This window comes from Cyprinus carpio, chromosome A22, assembly GCF_018340385.1.
Source record: "Cyprinus carpio isolate SPL01 chromosome A22, ASM1834038v1, whole genome shotgun sequence".
In the NCBI taxonomy this organism is placed as follows: Eukaryota; Metazoa; Chordata; class Actinopteri; order Cypriniformes; family Cyprinidae; genus Cyprinus; species Cyprinus carpio.
The window spans coordinates 16,191,049-16,207,512 of record NC_056593.1 but is presented as its reverse complement, the minus strand read 5'-3'; the positions used below and the strand labels follow the sequence as shown (position 1 = coordinate 16,207,512).

General features: G+C 33.3%; 2 protein-coding genes across 2 annotated transcripts; both read left to right on the top strand.

Moving 5' to 3' along the window:
- The first annotated feature begins 1,462 nt into the window (after window positions 1-1,462).
- On the top strand, window positions 1,463-8,492 carry LOC109052169 (protein SSUH2 homolog). Its single transcript, XM_042712476.1, has 13 exons — window positions 1,463-1,553; window positions 1,903-1,955; window positions 2,222-2,311; window positions 2,400-2,469; window positions 4,002-4,104; window positions 4,239-4,299; window positions 4,389-4,453; window positions 4,598-4,660; window positions 4,751-4,833; window positions 5,643-5,735; window positions 5,826-5,931; window positions 7,554-7,661; window positions 7,949-8,492. The coding sequence occupies exons 1-13, from the start codon at window positions 1,531-1,533 to the stop codon at window positions 8,090-8,092; spliced, it is 1,062 nt and encodes a 353-aa protein (XP_042568410.1). The 5' UTR covers window positions 1,463-1,530; the 3' UTR covers window positions 8,093-8,492.
- A 568-nt stretch (window positions 8,493-9,060) lies between these two features.
- Window positions 9,061-15,869, top strand: ssuh2.1 (ssu-2 homolog, tandem duplicate 1). Its single transcript, XM_042712475.1, has 9 exons — window positions 9,061-9,620; window positions 13,812-13,907; window positions 14,589-14,667; window positions 14,814-14,946; window positions 15,036-15,096; window positions 15,172-15,303; window positions 15,440-15,524; window positions 15,603-15,686; window positions 15,779-15,869. The coding sequence occupies exons 1-9, from the start codon at window positions 9,596-9,598 to the stop codon at window positions 15,867-15,869; spliced, it is 786 nt and encodes a 261-aa protein (XP_042568409.1). The 5' UTR covers window positions 9,061-9,595.
- The last annotated feature ends 595 nt before the right edge of the window (window positions 15,870-16,464 follow it).

The window sequence follows — 16,464 nt, the reverse complement described above, 5'->3', positions numbered from 1 at the left end:
ACAAGATTATCGATTAATAATCTTACAAATCAGATACTGTGTGTCCACTGTGACCCCTGATTGGGGTGTGTGACAGTGATGCTCTACGCACACATAATTACCTTGATCAAAACAAGTCAAAAAGAGGATTGTCTCGGGGGGCCCCTAGTGTTCAGGGGCCCCGGGCTGCAGCCCATGTTGCCCTTTAGGATAACGCGGCCCTGAGCGCGCGGCACAGTTTTGTTGTCTGCCACTTTAAATGCTCAAGCTCGTTGAAGTCTGGTGGATTCTGATTGGCTGTTAATGTTTTTATCATATCGCAAAAAAAAAAAAAGTTCAGAAAGTGATTCCAACAACACTGTTCCTCAGTCATTACCGTTATAGCTGTGATATGGACTTCACTATTCTCACATTAGAATGATTATTAAAACTGTATAGTTATCGTCCTTGCGTGAACAATTCAATAGAATGATTATTACAACTTTATAGTTATTTTTACCATACTTATTATTATAGTTATCATCCTTGGTGTAATAATGGGCCTTTGCTTAGTACTATGTCCAGTAGTCTTCATGCCAGAGCTCACTAGATTGAACACCAGTATATCCCATGATGCAATGCATTCAACTGGACTGTAACATACAAAAACTGTAATAAAAATACTAACTCATATCTGAGATTATTAAAGATTTACAAAGATTATCACAAGATTTAAAATGTAATGAGGCCATGTGAGCTCTGCTGTTTGTCCATCATTGCACAATATATGTAATAGTCATGTGCTATTCAAGAAAATTGCAGTAGCCTCTTCCTCTAGCACACGTACATCACGGAGACATCTATTTGACATCTGCATTACATCTGCTAGACGTATTTTTAGAGTGTTTCTGCTTACGTCTATGGTACTGATTAGAAGATGTCTTTAAGATGTAGGACGTTCAAACAGATGTTTAGAAGATGTCTTTAAGATGTTTATGATTTAGAATGCATGTAAAACTGACATCTTAGAGACGTCTATCAGATGTTTGTACACCGCAGATGAAGATAAAGCGATCTTTATCAGACATCTTGCAGACGTACCCGTGCTATCTGGGTCTAGTTCATCATTTTGCAGGCTGTTAGAGACACTGACTGCAACAGTAACATTTGAGAAGACATTGTTGATTACATTTGTCCAAAAGTGACTTAAATATAAGCTATAGCTTAATAATTAATAGAAGCCTACTAATGAACAGTTGATGTTGTTATCACGCTAAACCTGAAAGATGATAAATTCCTCGATTTTAACCCTTTAAGTTAAGTGTAAAAACAACACATGCTAATATATATATATGCAAAACATCTGCACAAACTCCAAATGCAAGGTTTCTATCATCTATCTATCTATTTCTCATTTTAAGTATACAGCTTAGGAAATGTAATATTGAGGTGAATGTTTATGAATTGATGTGAACTCCTGAAATCATCTCTGGTTACACTGTTGTTTTTCCTCCTCCTTCCTTAACTCTCACTTCTCACAAAACGAAAGTTCACAACTCGCTAGAAACAAAGATGGACAGGACGCATCTGCTGAGGTATGTTGGACAAAATTAACTAAATTATGAAGCGAGGTCGCTTAGAAACAACACGAATGCTGATAAATTAGACTTTTTTTTAAAATTTAATTAAGAATCGATAGCTATTTCTATCAAAATACCATAAACGCGCAGCGTGTTTTATCTCGTAAATCGCGATAAAAGATGACGAACTAAGGCTTCATGGGTTAAATAAGGACTTGTCAAGGGCAATGAGGCATTTAAGCGTTTCTTTCTTTCTTTCTTTCTTTCTTTCTTTTTTTTATAGCAGATCGAGACTGTGGCTTATTTTCAGCGTCGTGGTGTAATAACCTAATAACAATATCAATTGTTCTGTTTTTTGTAATAGTGACCAGGATGAAGCCCACCCTGGTCCATCGTGTCCTGCTGGATCTTATGCAGGTAATCATAAAATTATTTCCAAAAGATGCACTCAGATCACTTAACCTTTGTGCATGAGAAGTTCACTGCAAAGTAAATATTAAAACAGAAAACTTACAGACTCAAATAATGAAGTGCACTTAAAAAATAGCAGCAAAAAGCTTCAGCCAGCAACTTTAGAGAAGCATGTTTCCCGTTCTACTGTATCCTGACAGCATGAACAACTGCTGAGAAATGAGACGTTAGTAGGCCTATGTTGAAATAAATTTGTGTTGTACATGATGCAGATCCAAACACAGTCCCAAATGACGGGGCGACGGCTCCTCCTGCGGATGCGATGCCTGTCGTTCCTGGCTATGAGAGTTTGGGACCTAATGGTGAGAACCGTTTCTGTAGCTTCAGCTGAAACCGAGAGCAAAATGTTGGTAATGAACGAGACAGTGATTTTTTTTATTACATCCACAGTTATTCCCCCGTCAGATTTTGGAGCGGCTCAACCACAAGCCCCGTCCAGAGCTCCGGAGAGACGCTTCGAGTAAGAACTCCAGCACTTATACAATAAAACGATTCATGATGTCAGTTTAAAGCAGATTAAGCACCAGTTCTAAACCTAGTGTATTTTTCTTGGTCTCTATCTTGGTACATTAGGGGCTAAAATGCTTCATTAAGTGGAAAATGTAAAGAAATTTCACAATTTATGATTTTCCCTGATGAATAACTTATAATCAGCCCCATCCTTTGTCTAGTCTGTTTCATGTGGTCATGTTGTTTTTTTCCTGACTTGCCTAACTGGTATTCTTGAGGCAATTCTGGATTAATTTATGAGCTCCACCCTGTTTTTGAGTAGTTGAATAATAGACTTGTGGATGCTCAGGTGTTCTGCAACAAAGACTTATAAGTTAAAATGTGCAAGGAATCTAAATGCAGCTTAACCAGGTGACTTCAATCAATCAGCCAGCGGGCTAAACTAACCACCCCCTCTCATTTTCATATTGAAATAGGAAATAAACATGTAAATAAAATTTTAAAAAATAATAATTAAAAAAAAGAAATAAATACACAATTAACAGTTTACAGAAATAAATAAATGTAAGGATAAATACATTTTTATAAATGATTGTTATTGATAATTTAATGAATGCATTGGTAAATAAAAAAAAGAATTATTTTTATGACAAAATCTAAAAAAAAAAAAAAACAATTCCATCTATTTTTTTTGTATCAATAATTTATTTTGCACAGTTATTTTAATATCACTGATATATTATTTTAGTTTTAGGTTTTATTTTTGTATGTTCTGTTTTATTTTAGTTCAGGTTTTATTCATTTTATTTAGTTTTTATTTTAAAATATTTTTATTTTTATTTTTTGACATTTAGTACTTAATGTTTCTTTTTCAGATAATGGAAATATTCTGTAAACGTTTTCAATTTAATTTGCTACAATGGTTGATTCATTCATTCAATCATTCATTCATTCATTTTTGAAAAAAATAAAAAAAAATAAAAAAGAAATATATACATAAAAAATAACAACTACAGATATATAAATAATGTCAAGGATAAATACATTTTGATTTTATTGCAGCATACACTTAATGATTTTAGTCTATCACTAAAATATATATATTTTTTATGACAGAATCTTTTTAAAAAACATTTTATCTATATATATATAAATCCATTTTATTTAGTTTTTATTTTAAAATATTTCTATATTTATAATTAACTTTTAATTTTAGTTCAGGTTTTATTCATATTTTATTAATTTTATATTTCAAAATATTAATATAATTTCAATTAACATTCATTTTTTTTTTTAGTTTTTTGATGTTTAAAATATTCACTTAGTTTTTTATTAACTTTTATTTTTTTTTGTGACACGATTAAGTCCTTCACCTTACACTGAGGTTAATGTTTCTTGTATTTGTTCATTTTTTTTTCAATTTAATTTGCTAGAATGGTTGATTCATTCGTTCATTTGTTCATTTTTGTATGAAAATGTAGTGTTGTAAACGACTGGTTATAAGTTGCGAACCCAGCTGAAGTTCACGTGTCATGTCCTCAGCATTCCTGCCATCACTGAAGAACTCGCTCATGAGGCCTTCATAAAATATGCCAGGCAGCAATGGCGCAAAGTTACACAGGCTCTAAACCAGCAAAGAGATGGTGTTCACAGACCTCCACAACACATAAACACATAAGCTGCACCATTAGCACAAACATCACACACAAACCACAAACATAAAGCAGCCACTCGAGACTCATGCTTTCATATAACATGGATATCTATTTCTCCGAACAGTACCGTCTGGAGACTTTTACTGAGTCCAGAACAACAGAATGGGACAGTGAACCATACAATGGTGAATAAAGTCATTCTAACCCAAAGATATTTCTATATAACTCTAAATTATATGTTTAAATATGTATGTCCCTTCATTTATCAGGTCAGGTGGTGGATGGCTTCGGAGTGGCTCCTGCTCCGTGGAGCATCCCCCACACACATCCACTGTCAAAGTAAAACTTTTTTTCAGTTTTCCATTCATCAAGTTCAATGAAAAAGTCATCTTGATTAACTGTTTGGTCTCGTGCCTGAATCTGGGTATCAAGTTCAATGAAAAAGTCATCTTGATTAATTTAGTTGTTGGATTCAAAACACAGGGCTGTCATTCATGCCTGAATCTGGGTAGATCTGCTTGCAGTAGATGTGTGAATTCAGGCAGGGTAAGTACCGTACGCCGATCAGATGTCATTTAATCATTTCATCCTGTATTTTCTTTCTGTGGTTTCATTATAATGATTCTATTGTTACAGACTCGCTGTGGATCCTGCAGTGGCATGGGTCGAACTTCCGCTGATCAGCGCTGTAATATGTGTCAGGGCTCTGGCATGATTAGGTACGACGTCAGCCCTCTGATTAGAAAACTCGGTATAGCTTGATTTATTTAATTTAATTCATTTTAGAAAAATCGGATTTAGTTTATTTTATTATTTGCAAAATTTAAATTTCAACAAAAACTTTTTTTTTTTTTTTTAATAGTAGAAATTGTTCTATGATGTAGGATGTTTTAAAGCTTTTTTTTTTATTGGAGGGGATGTTTTAAGTGATGATGATAATGATGATAATATTAGTCATCATCTAGCTGCTTAATATTGCATGAAAAATAGTGAAAAAGAGCCTTGGCAGAAATATTGCACGTCCGGAAAATGCACAAGAAATAAAGATGCTAGAAGCCAGAAATGTTTGGTGTAAGAACAGAAATAAAATATGTAAGAGAAAGCGTCTTCCTCATTTTGGCAAAATTGGCATAAATATTTATTATAAAGTCAATAATGATGCATAATTTAAGTGCACTTCTTTTATTTTATTATTAAACAAAAATTTGTTGCGCATTATCCATACCTTCTGATAATGAACATAAATAAAGAAATATGGTGCTGCTAGCAATGATGACATTCCTTAAAAATTGATTTGTACATTTAGTATCCAAAATAGACGGCTTTGCTTCTGATGCTAATATGGTTAATATAGAGTTCCAGTGCAAAAATAAACAATATATTCAATACGCAAATCTGGCTACTTTCATTTTTCTCATAATTCTTTGTTCCCAGCATTGTGCCTGTTGGTGTTGTACGGGTCAAAACCAGTCACATTTTCCTCAGAAAATGTAAGAATACAGTACTCTTTCAGTTCTCTGTATTTCAGGTGTCATTCCTGTGGAGGAGCCGGTTCAATCACCTGCAAAACATGCAAAGGGCAAGGAAAGCTCCTCTGCTTCATCAGACTTAAAATCACATGGTGAGAAGACAGTGGTCTACACCCATTTTTACAACACACTTTCACAAATTCACTATTTATTCTTCTGTTTGTTTTCTTTTATCTTCTCAGGAAGAACAACATTTATGTGGCTGTTATTGACAAGGGTTCGGGATTCCCGGTTGAGCTTCTTGATCAAATTACCGGAGAGAAACTTCTTACTGATATGGCTCCAGTGGTGAGCAAAACATCATGGGGCTCACAATGCCTTTGTTATTTAATGGGTTCATAAGATAATACATTTCCTGTTATTTGACAACTATGGAAACATATTGAACTCAAAAGCAGTTGTAAATTTCTTAGAACCAAATGTATTGAAATAAAAACTTGGTCTGCTGTGTAGCACCTACAGCTCTGCATTTCTACCTGAATGAAGTCAGTGTTTCTCAGTAGTCTATTATTATCAAAATCTCTGATTATTTCAGTTTAAGCAGCATATTTCAAACATGCAGACCAATGACTAGTGAAAACGGTTGCTCATTTCACTTGTGAAAAAGGTGTTTCTTAAAAGGATACTCCACCCCAAAATGAAAATTTTGTCATTAATCACCCCCATGTCGTTCCAAACCCGTAAAAGCTTTGTTCGTCTTCGGAACACAATTAAGATATTTTTGATGAAAACCGGGAGGCCTGTAACTGTCCCATAGACCTGCCAAAATAATACACGTCAAGGGTCCAGAAAAGGTATGAAAGTCATTGTCAGAATACTCCATCTGCCATCAGACGTGCAATCTGTGTTATATGAAGTGACAGGAACACTTTATTCAACAATTCCTTTGTCAACAGTCTCCTCTGTGTTTCTCCAAAGTCTCACGACGACTTTAATACTTTTATGGACTTTGACACTGTTATTTATTTGGCAGTCTATGGGACAGTCACAAGCCTCCCGGTTTTCATCCAAAATATCTTAAATTGTGTTCCGAAGACGAACAAAGCTTTTACGGGTTTGGAACGACATGGGGGTAAGTGATTAATGACAAAATTATCATTTTGGGGTGGACTATCCTTTTAAAGATGCAGCAGCAAAAATAGCCTGTTTAATTCTTAGGTTAGAAAAAGGTTGGAAGTGGTCATAAAAAAACTTAAGTAAACAATATAAACATAATGATACACTATTTTAAAATAAGATACATGTTTTGTAAAATAACAAAACAATATATAATATATAAAATATGTTTAACCATAAAAATTGCTTGTAAATCTTTCATTATGCTATATTATCACCAAATCTTACATTCAATTTTCAATTAGCACTGGTTTTGTATTTCTTTTTGGAACTGGTTGATCGTATAATTATTATTTGCGCATTATATATTATATTTGTGGAGGTGCGTAAGCTCAGATCATTAATCAGTTCCAAAAACAGTTCCAAAAACAGATATACAATCTGTGCTCACTGAAGAAAAAAAAAAAAACAAGTTAATAATTCAATATTTGGTAATAATATAGCACAATGAGAAATTTAAAAGCAATTCTTTGGCGGCCAATCGTTTTTGACAAGGAACACCATAAATGTAACAAGGTGGGAATAAATGCCAAAAAAGTACATATTTTGGGAAATTGTTATACCCTGTGTAAGCAAAGTCAGTAAGTTTCAGTCCAATGTGATAACATTAACTAGCATTTTTGGGAGAAAAAAGAAAATCCTCAAAATGACATGAACACAACTTGAGGGTTAAGAAAAAAAAAACCCTAATAATTAAAAACATGATTTGACCCCTAATATGAATGCAACAATTATTTTACAATACAACCTTGTTTGTTTGGCAATGACACTGAAGTTTTGACTCATCAATGCAGGTTTATCCAGTTGTCACTTTCCCAGACAGCTCTGTAAACGCAACGTCTGAAAGTGCCGTGAAGGAACACCTGGCTCAGTTCGCCACCACGTGCCGTATTCTGCAACAGGTAAAAAAAAAACCTGTGCTTGTCTCTTTAAATCCACATCTCAGCCTCCCATTCTTCTGGGGATTGATTAAATGACTTCTTCATGTTGGCTCAGTCCTGTGGAAACCAGATTATAGCTTGTCAGAAAGCCCATATATTCCCAAATATATATACAAACAAGACACAAATGTTTTATGATTATTTCTCTAAAAGTATTAATAGAAAAACAGTTTAAGAAATAATTGAGGAAGAAAATGTTATATTGTATGGAGACAGAGCATGTTCTGATCCTGTGTTTCATTTTCCAGAGGCAGACCATTGAGCTGATTCCCATCACGCGAGTGCATTACGCCTGGAATGAGAAAACCCACATTTATTTTGTATATGGAACCGAACACAAAGTCTACACCAAGGATTACCCTGCCAAATGCTGCTGTTGCTCCATTCTTTAGACTGCTGTGTAATGCCTGTGCTGCCACTGCTGTCCGTTAGACCTGTTAAAGAGTTATATCATCTTCATATTATTGGTTAAACATCTTTGGCATTATTACAAAGAAACTATAAGAAAATTGAAAAAAGATGGAACGTAGAATATCTAGATGTACTAGTTAGAGCATATAGAGCATCTGCATTATACTTTATCTGTATTTCCCAAAATCAAACGAAAAAAAAAAAATTACTGTAAACTTTCAGAATGTTTTATTTTGAGTTTGTAATATTTAAAAGTACAGAAGCTTGTTTCCACCACGGGATAAAAAAATATTCACTTTTTTGAATTTGGAAAACTTTTTCTCGCAAATTTATATTTTTATTGTTTATATCTCACAGTTCTGTCCTTTTTCTCGCAATTCTTACTTTTTCTTGGTTTTTCCACGTTAACTCGCAATTGCGAGAAATAAAAATCATAATAATCTTAACATAATAAAATTGCAATAACTATAAAAAAAAAAAGTCAGATTAAAAAAAAAAAAATTGTGAGATAAAAATTCACACCTAACTTTTTAATTGTTTATTTTGTTAATTGCGAAATGTGAACTCAGAATTGTGAGATGTAGAATTGCAATTGTGATAAAAAAAAATTATATATATATATACATTTAGTCCTATGACGATGAGTCCATATTTAATCTCATTAGTGATGCACATTATTATTATTATATTATTAATTATTATTATTATTTTTTTTAAATCGGCATAAAATTTTAATGGTCCTTAATTTTATTTGTTCAAAAGAAAAAAAAATGTGTGTATATATATATATATATATATATATATATATATATATGTGTGTGTGTGTGTGTGTGTGTGTGTGGGTGTGTGTGTTGTATATATATATATATATATATATATATATATATATTATATATATGTTGTGTGTGTTATATATATATATAGATATATATATATATATAATTTTTCTTTTTTTTCTTTTTTTCCTTTGATTTTGGGTAAAATATTTTGTTACAGTAGGGGTATTGTTTTTTTTTCCATGTCATAATTTTACAAATTTCACATCTGCTCATAAAGAGCACTTATTATGACTGTTGTTGTTCTTAAAGTTGTTACACAGAGACAATTATGACAGTCTGTAATGTTGCAAAAAAATGTGAAATGCATTACATAGACGTTTCGCTAAGTTTTGTATACAGTTTTACCTAGGCTTTAAAACCGTATTTTCTTCAAGATTCTACTCACTCTCATGTAGTTTCAGAGCGTACAAGTTTTCACCAAGGCGTGTAGCTATATTAAACAATTTTATTTTAGAGTGTACTGTGCCTTTAAGGATTCTGTCCTTCGTGCGTTGTATGAGGCGCGCTTCATAATAAAACCAGACTGCCAACATATTGTGGGCGTGTCTTCATTACTACCCAGTTTCCAGAGTTCAGAACTGAAAAGCTCTCAGTGAACATCTGGAGGATCATTGTGAAACTAACCTCGCCAGAATTTTCTGCGTTATGGATGACAAAGACGAAGATACAGGTGGGCAAATGCATATGATGAAATATGTGCATATTACAGCTAACGGTCTTTTGCTTGTTTTATTTGCTTAAAGTTTTTCTTGAAGATTTCATTGCCTTGTTGCAAGAAACACATCTGTAGCATGTAGCAAACTCGTAACCTATTAGTTTATCCTACAAAAAGTATGTTTTTATAAATGAAAAATATAATTGTAAATGCACCGTTAACTCATAGCCATATAGCCTACGAGATTTCAAGTGATTATTTTAATAATTAAAAGTAATAATGACATGTTTTTAGAGACTGTAGTTTAAATGCTTTGTGCACTTCTGATCTGACACCACATCTGCAAGAATCTGGAAAGATCATTTTCCTTTTGCACAACGTCAGATCAATGGGTTTGGCAACAAAAACATTTATTCTGTTAGAATAAAACGCATTGCTGAAGTGCTTAAGTCTTTTTGTTAAACATTAAATCTCTGTCACGTTGAGGATCACGTTACATCTGGGCAATTGTCAAGTGCGTCTTCAACCACGGGACGTCCCATATTTGGATTCCAATAAAAAACAGCGAAAAACAGAAACTGAAGACTAAACCCTTTTCAGTACTGTAGCCTAATATTAAATATCATCAGTCTTGCTAACTGCTATGTAATTTAATTCAACAAACATAACTCTGATTAAAGAAACTTTCAGAGTTTTCTTTTCTTTTTTAAGTTTTGCAGGGTGAATGGCATTAGTTTGCTTTGAATCCTAATTGCATCATATTTTATGGCACAACATAAAAAACAAAAAAAACAAACATCAGCATTCTGTTAATTTCCAGTTTTAAGTGACAAGAAAGAGGAAAGAAATTTTTAATGTGATTCAATAAAACTTCCTTTTATAGCCTACTTAGAAATAATTAGCCTTTTTATGGTATTTTGAGAGCTGTGCATAATTTCTATATGCAGTCACAAATGGGAGAAATGTTGAGTAACATTCATTAACATCTCATTCATTAGACATTTTGATGACTGACTCACTACAATCGTCAAGAACACACACTATAAAATATTTTTCAAAAGAGTATTTATTAGTGTTGGGTGTAACACATTACAAGTAGTTATGTAATCAGATTACTTTTTTCAAGTAACTAGTAAAGTAGTTTCAAATAAGTAACACCATTTGTTGACCAGTTATGGACTGAGAGCTCTCCTGTCCTCATGTTGAGAGAAATCAGGAGGTGTTGTGTGTGCGCGCTGTGTGAACATGAGGTTTACTGTAAATGTGAGCATTTACTCATCTGACTTACACAAAAACAGATTCAGTATTCCTCAAAATTAATAAAATCAGAGAAATCCAAACTCAGAATATGACATAAACCGGCAATAATTAAATGTTAAGCCTACCTAATTCCATTTTATTAACCAATTTCAACCAATCTCACCTTATACTAACCAACTAAAACACAATAAAAAGATAAAAAAAAGCTAAATAAATAAATAAATGAATAAATAAATAAATTTCCTTCAGCCTGAGGCTTATTCATTTCACTTTTGGTGTGAAAAGGCATTTACATTTGCCAAAATTAGATTTTTTATTTTATTTTATTTTTTATATTAAAAACAAGCAAGAAAGCCCAGCCCAGATGTGAAAACGTAATGCAAAAGTAACGTTACACATTACTTTCCACAAAAAAAGTAACTAAGTAATGCATATTACAATGCGGTACTTTTAAAAGTAACTTTCCCCAACACTAATGAAGTTGTAATTAAGTACATTTAAGATATATTAACTTAAAATATTATGTTTAATAACACTACAGTTAAAAAAAAAAAATCAAGTACTTTACATGTGCTTTAGAATGTTAGTCAACACATCAAAAATAAGTGTAGCTTACTTTAAAATACAACAAGCTCATTTTAAAATAATGATTTTAAAATGTATTTTTTAAAGTAAAACTTTGACATTACAAAATGCACTTGTGTATTTAAGTGTTAAACATGAGTGGCTTCCTTTCAGTTATTCCAAACGCAAGTATTTTTTTAGTTATACTATTAAAATCATAATAACAAAACAAGAACAAAACCACAACAACAAAATCATAAAAATTAAACAAAAATTTCACCCAAAAAATGTCAATTCTGTCATCGTTTACTCATCATCAAGTTGCTCCAAACCTTTATGAGTTTCTTTCTTCTGTTGAACACAAAAGAGAATATTTTGAAGAATGCTGGTAACCAAACAGTTGACGGTAGCCTTGACTTCCATAGTATGAAAAACTTTAAATAAAATGCATACTATGGAAGTCAATGGCTATCAGCTGTTTGGTTCTTCAAAATATCCTCTTTTGTGAAGCTCATACAGGTTTGGATTTTTGGGTGAACTTTCCCTTTAAGGTGCAACTTTCATCAAACTTTGTCCCAAAATTTCAAGATTAAAAAGTCAAGATTAAAGCTTTTTAAATAGTACTTTTCAGAAATAACAACAGAACACTCTTAGGCAGGACTTTTATAACTTGTGCATAATAGTCTTTGTTATCCAGAACTTTTTTTGAACTTCACTTACAACACTTTAATGTATCGCAAGAGCAAAAATACATTCTGAGGAAAAATGTACTATCTGAAACTGTTAACTGCAAATGTTATCTTAAAACTGAACACGTATCCTGTTTGCTAAATAGATCTCTGCTTCACAAAGCAGCAGTGCATGTCTGTCAGTAGGAGCACAATTAATCACGTACTAGCTTCTTAAAGGCACAACGGCCAATTTGAATGAATCTAGACCAAAGCAATTGTTTACATGTGTTATTTCTGTTATCAGTGCATTTTATTAGGCACCAGACTGTTAGAAAGACTTGTTTTTTTAGGGTGTTTTCCCTTTAACAAGTTTGCAAGTACACATCAAGTGTGCCAGTTGGGACAGAGCCATTGAGTGCTGCAGTAATGATGTATATTTGTAGTTTGTATCATCCTGGTTCCTTCGACAAAAACCCAAAAAGGATTTTTCTATTGGCTTTTGGATTACTGAAGAAAATAAGCTTTGTGACCAACAAACATTTATGCATTTAGCAGATGCTTTTATCCAAAGCAACTTACAGTGCATTCAAGCTAAAATTTTTTACCTAACATGTGTTCCCTGGGAATCGAACCCACAACCTTTTGCACTGCTAACGCAATGCTCTACCGAAGCCTAAATACAATCAGCAGAAGTAAACAAAAAGGTAAACATAGTCTATAAACGACGAACTACACCATGGTCGCCACAAGGACAATCTAATTTTTATTCATAGCTATAAAATTTTGATGTAATGTGCATTGCTAAATTAGCAGTTGAATTGTATCAGAGACGACCTGCTCCTCCCATCATTCACTGCTGCTGTATATTTTGAGGGGCATTGTTTCTCTGGCATACAGGCCTGATTCTGCCCAGTCTTCATGCTAAATCTGAAGCACACGATCTCTGTTGAAGGAAACCCCATTCCAGTTGATATTTATATCCACTTGTTAACAGTATTGTTCACGAACCTAACAAGATGTTTTGTGTGAAGGTATATATAACTCTCTTTTGGAGGGAAAAGAACCCTATGACTAAATGAACAGCTGCCAACTACTGATTGCTAAGAAAAAACCGTGTTTGTATTCTGTTGCCTAGAAATGCAACATGTCTTAAAGGAATACCAAAAAACCAAAAAATGAAACATTTGCTCAGAATGTACTCATCTCAAGCCATTCAGATGTAGTGAAGTTTGTTTCTTCATCAGATTTGGAGAAATCTACCATTACGCTCACCCATAGGATGCTCTGCAGTGAAATGGTGCCGTCAGAATGAAAGTCCAAACAGCTGATAAAAACATCACAAGAATATACAAGAATTCCAACCCAACTCCAGTCCATCAGTTAACACGATCTTGTGAAGTAAAAAGATGTGTGTTTGTAAGAAACAAATCCGTCATTAAGCCATAGACTAGACTGGAGTCATGTGAAGTAGTCTTGTGGATTATTGTGATATTATTATCAGGATCCCTGATGATGTTCCAGGATCAACAAGGATGATGATCATGGGACTACTAGGAAAATTCGGTCACTGGTATAAGGCAGTAGCTTTTTGATAGGAATGTTCTTCCAGAACCAACAAAGGATGTTGATTCAGGAACATATTACTCTTGGACAAATCACAGATGTCATACTCTCTCTCTCTCTCTCTCTCTCTCTCTCTCTGTCACTGCAGACACTTTTGACCCCAACCTTCCTGAAGAGGGTCCGTCTGCTCCACCTCCAGGTTGGCTGGACAGTGTAACAGGCTACGAGGAACACACTGGTGGAGGTGAGAAAACCTTTGTGCCTACCACTCATTAATAATAATAATAATATTACTAAGATACCATTTTTATAATAAAACACAATTATAAACACTAATAATATTAATAATAGCATACTGTTATTAAGATATTATAATAATACAATATTATATACATTAAGACATATTAATTATAATAATATTAAACAATATAAAAATAATAATAGCAATATTTAATTTTTAATAAAAATATATTATTATTATTATTATTTTTAAGTTGCTGTTATTATAATAATACACTATTATTTACCCTAAAGCACTAAAATAAAAAAATAATAATTTATTATAAATATATATTATATAAAATATGTTATTATTTTGTAAGACACAATTATTATTATAATGCACTGTTATTTATAGTATGTTTATATTATTATTGTTGTTGTTGTTGTTGTAGAATGGCTATTTAGTTATTGTGTGAAAATGCAGAAATAAATAAAAATTTCTTTTGCATACCGGTTATAGGGTGCTTAAAAATATCAGTATTGGTCAAAAATGTAAAATTGGTGAATATTTAACATCTTGTAAAATCATGTAAATATAGTATGCAGTAAATGACCTAGTATCACAGTTATGTCTTGAATGCCTTTTTATTTATTATTTTTTCCCCATTTGATATTTTGTTGTTCATATTCATAGACTGTACAGATCAAATCTGTCCTCCTCCGCCAGACTTTGTCCCTACAAGCCTGAAAATGACAAGAAACGCCTCAGTTCCAAATGTCATGTAGGTACAATATCGTTTTTCATTTATTTTAGGAAGTTACAAATATAAAAACATATTCATACTACATTTGATGTGAACATAATAATTTTTATACTGAACAATACATACAGATTTTTTGATTTATGTATTTGCACACTTACTGACAGGGTGCCCCACCGTCTCAGAGGATGTTTTTCGAGAGACGCTCTACTCCAGTTTGTGGGTAAAAAATGGACATACAGCAGCAAACCTGCAAAAAATCTGATCTTCAAAGAGCTGACGCCTTTTACAGTTTACCGTGTAAATCTTGTTATGTATCCATTCTTGATCTGGGAATTATTACATATTATAATACTAATTACATGACCACATGGTCTGTATCATTTCAGTACCGCTTGGAAACGTTCACAGAGTCCAGATCAAGTGCCTGGGAATCAGAGCCACACACAGGTGCCCGATGACACCAATACAATGATATGGATCATTAAAAAAGCCAAAGCTGCATATTAATAGATTTTTTCTCAGGGTCAGAGTGTGTGGATGGGCCTCAGAATGGAGTGAGTCCTCCACCGTGGAATGTCCAGGTGTCTTATCCACCCAAATTCACCAACGCCGTTCAGAAAATCAGGGTCCCACACTCGTCATTCATTAAGGTATGTCTTTAAGCAATTTTAATTTACCATCAAAACCAACTCATAGTGTATCTTACCTAATGTGCCTCCTGCTCTTAATTTATCACCGTAAGTCAGACTTTTGTAATTATGTTTTATGATGCCTGTGGGATTTGCATCAGTGCGTTGTCATTGCAGCCCTTGCCACCACTGTTGTCATGGTAACGGCAAATGTGAGGGCTGTACCCACTGCCGAGGACAAGGGTGTGGTATGTGAATGTTTAATTATTATTAATTATCTGTCAATTTTTTATCTACTGACTGTTTTTCTCCAAAACAAATTTAGACTCGCTGTATGTTCTGTCATGGCTCTGGTCACAGTCGCAACCGACGGTGTACAACCTGCCACGGAAGAGGGAGAGAAAAAAGGTAATTTGATGGTTTAAACTGACCGACAGTGTGGTCCTATTGTGTTTTATATGCTCACATGGAAACAGAAATGTCTCACCTCCTTCTTTCAGGTGTGTTTCTTGTCATGGAAAGGGTTACAAAGGCTGTCTTACGTGTAACGGTTACAGAAACCTTGTGCATTGTCATACAGCTCACAGTTGACATGGTAAATGTGCCAATAAAAATTGCATTTTATGTGTTTGTTTTTTTTTGTGTTTTTGGGTTCTTTTTGTTTTTATGTGTGAGGTAAGATGCATCAGTTTGTTATTAGTTCTTATGATCTCAGTCCCTTTTTGGTTGTACTGTTTATGGTCTGCCCAATAATGTGGTCTGTTTCATCTTGTTATTTATGTGGTTATCTGTGTATAACACTACATATTTCACAGGAAGAACCAGAATGTTTGAGTTTTATACCCAAACCGGGTGCCTGAATTCCCGCTGAAGAAGTTTGAGAAGGTGTCTGGGGAAGCGTTCTTTGTAGATGAAAACCTTCCTGGTATACATTGATTCATTAATTAACTGATAAATTCTTTAGAATTCAGACATTTATATAGACCTATATATTATTTTTACTATTCATGTATAGGAGATGTAGAGTTAACCTTCTCAGACCCCGTGTCTCAAATATGTTACACCTGATGTAACAAGTTGAAATTTTAATGTCAGCATGATAACATACTTTTGACTGTTCGCTGTAAGTAATGTAAATTTACCTCCGTTTACATGTAAAACATGAATAAACATAATGGATTTACAC

What these genes read in the sequence shown, in the direction of transcription:
- ssuh2.1 (XM_042712475.1), top strand. Translation starts at nt 9,596, where the DNA reads ATGGATGACAAAGACGAAGATACAG. An exon ending in CGCCTTTTACAGTTTACCGT is followed by an intron (nt 14,947 to 15,035) that starts GTAAATCTTGTT and finishes GTATCATTTCAG; the next exon opens with TACCGCTTGGAAACGTTCAC. An exon ending in CACTGCCGAGGACAAGGGTG is followed by an intron (nt 15,525 to 15,602) that starts TGGTATGTGAAT and finishes AAAACAAATTTA; the next exon opens with GACTCGCTGTATGTTCTGTC.
- LOC109052169 (XM_042712476.1), top strand. Translation starts at nt 1,531, where the DNA reads ATGGACAGGACGCATCTGCTGAG. An exon ending in TAAACCAGCAAAGAGATGGT is followed by an intron (nt 4,105 to 4,238) that starts GTTCACAGACCT and finishes TTCTCCGAACAG; the next exon opens with TACCGTCTGGAGACTTTTAC. An exon ending in GATGTGTGAATTCAGGCAGG is followed by an intron (nt 4,661 to 4,750) that starts GTAAGTACCGTA and finishes CTATTGTTACAG; the next exon opens with ACTCGCTGTGGATCCTGCAG.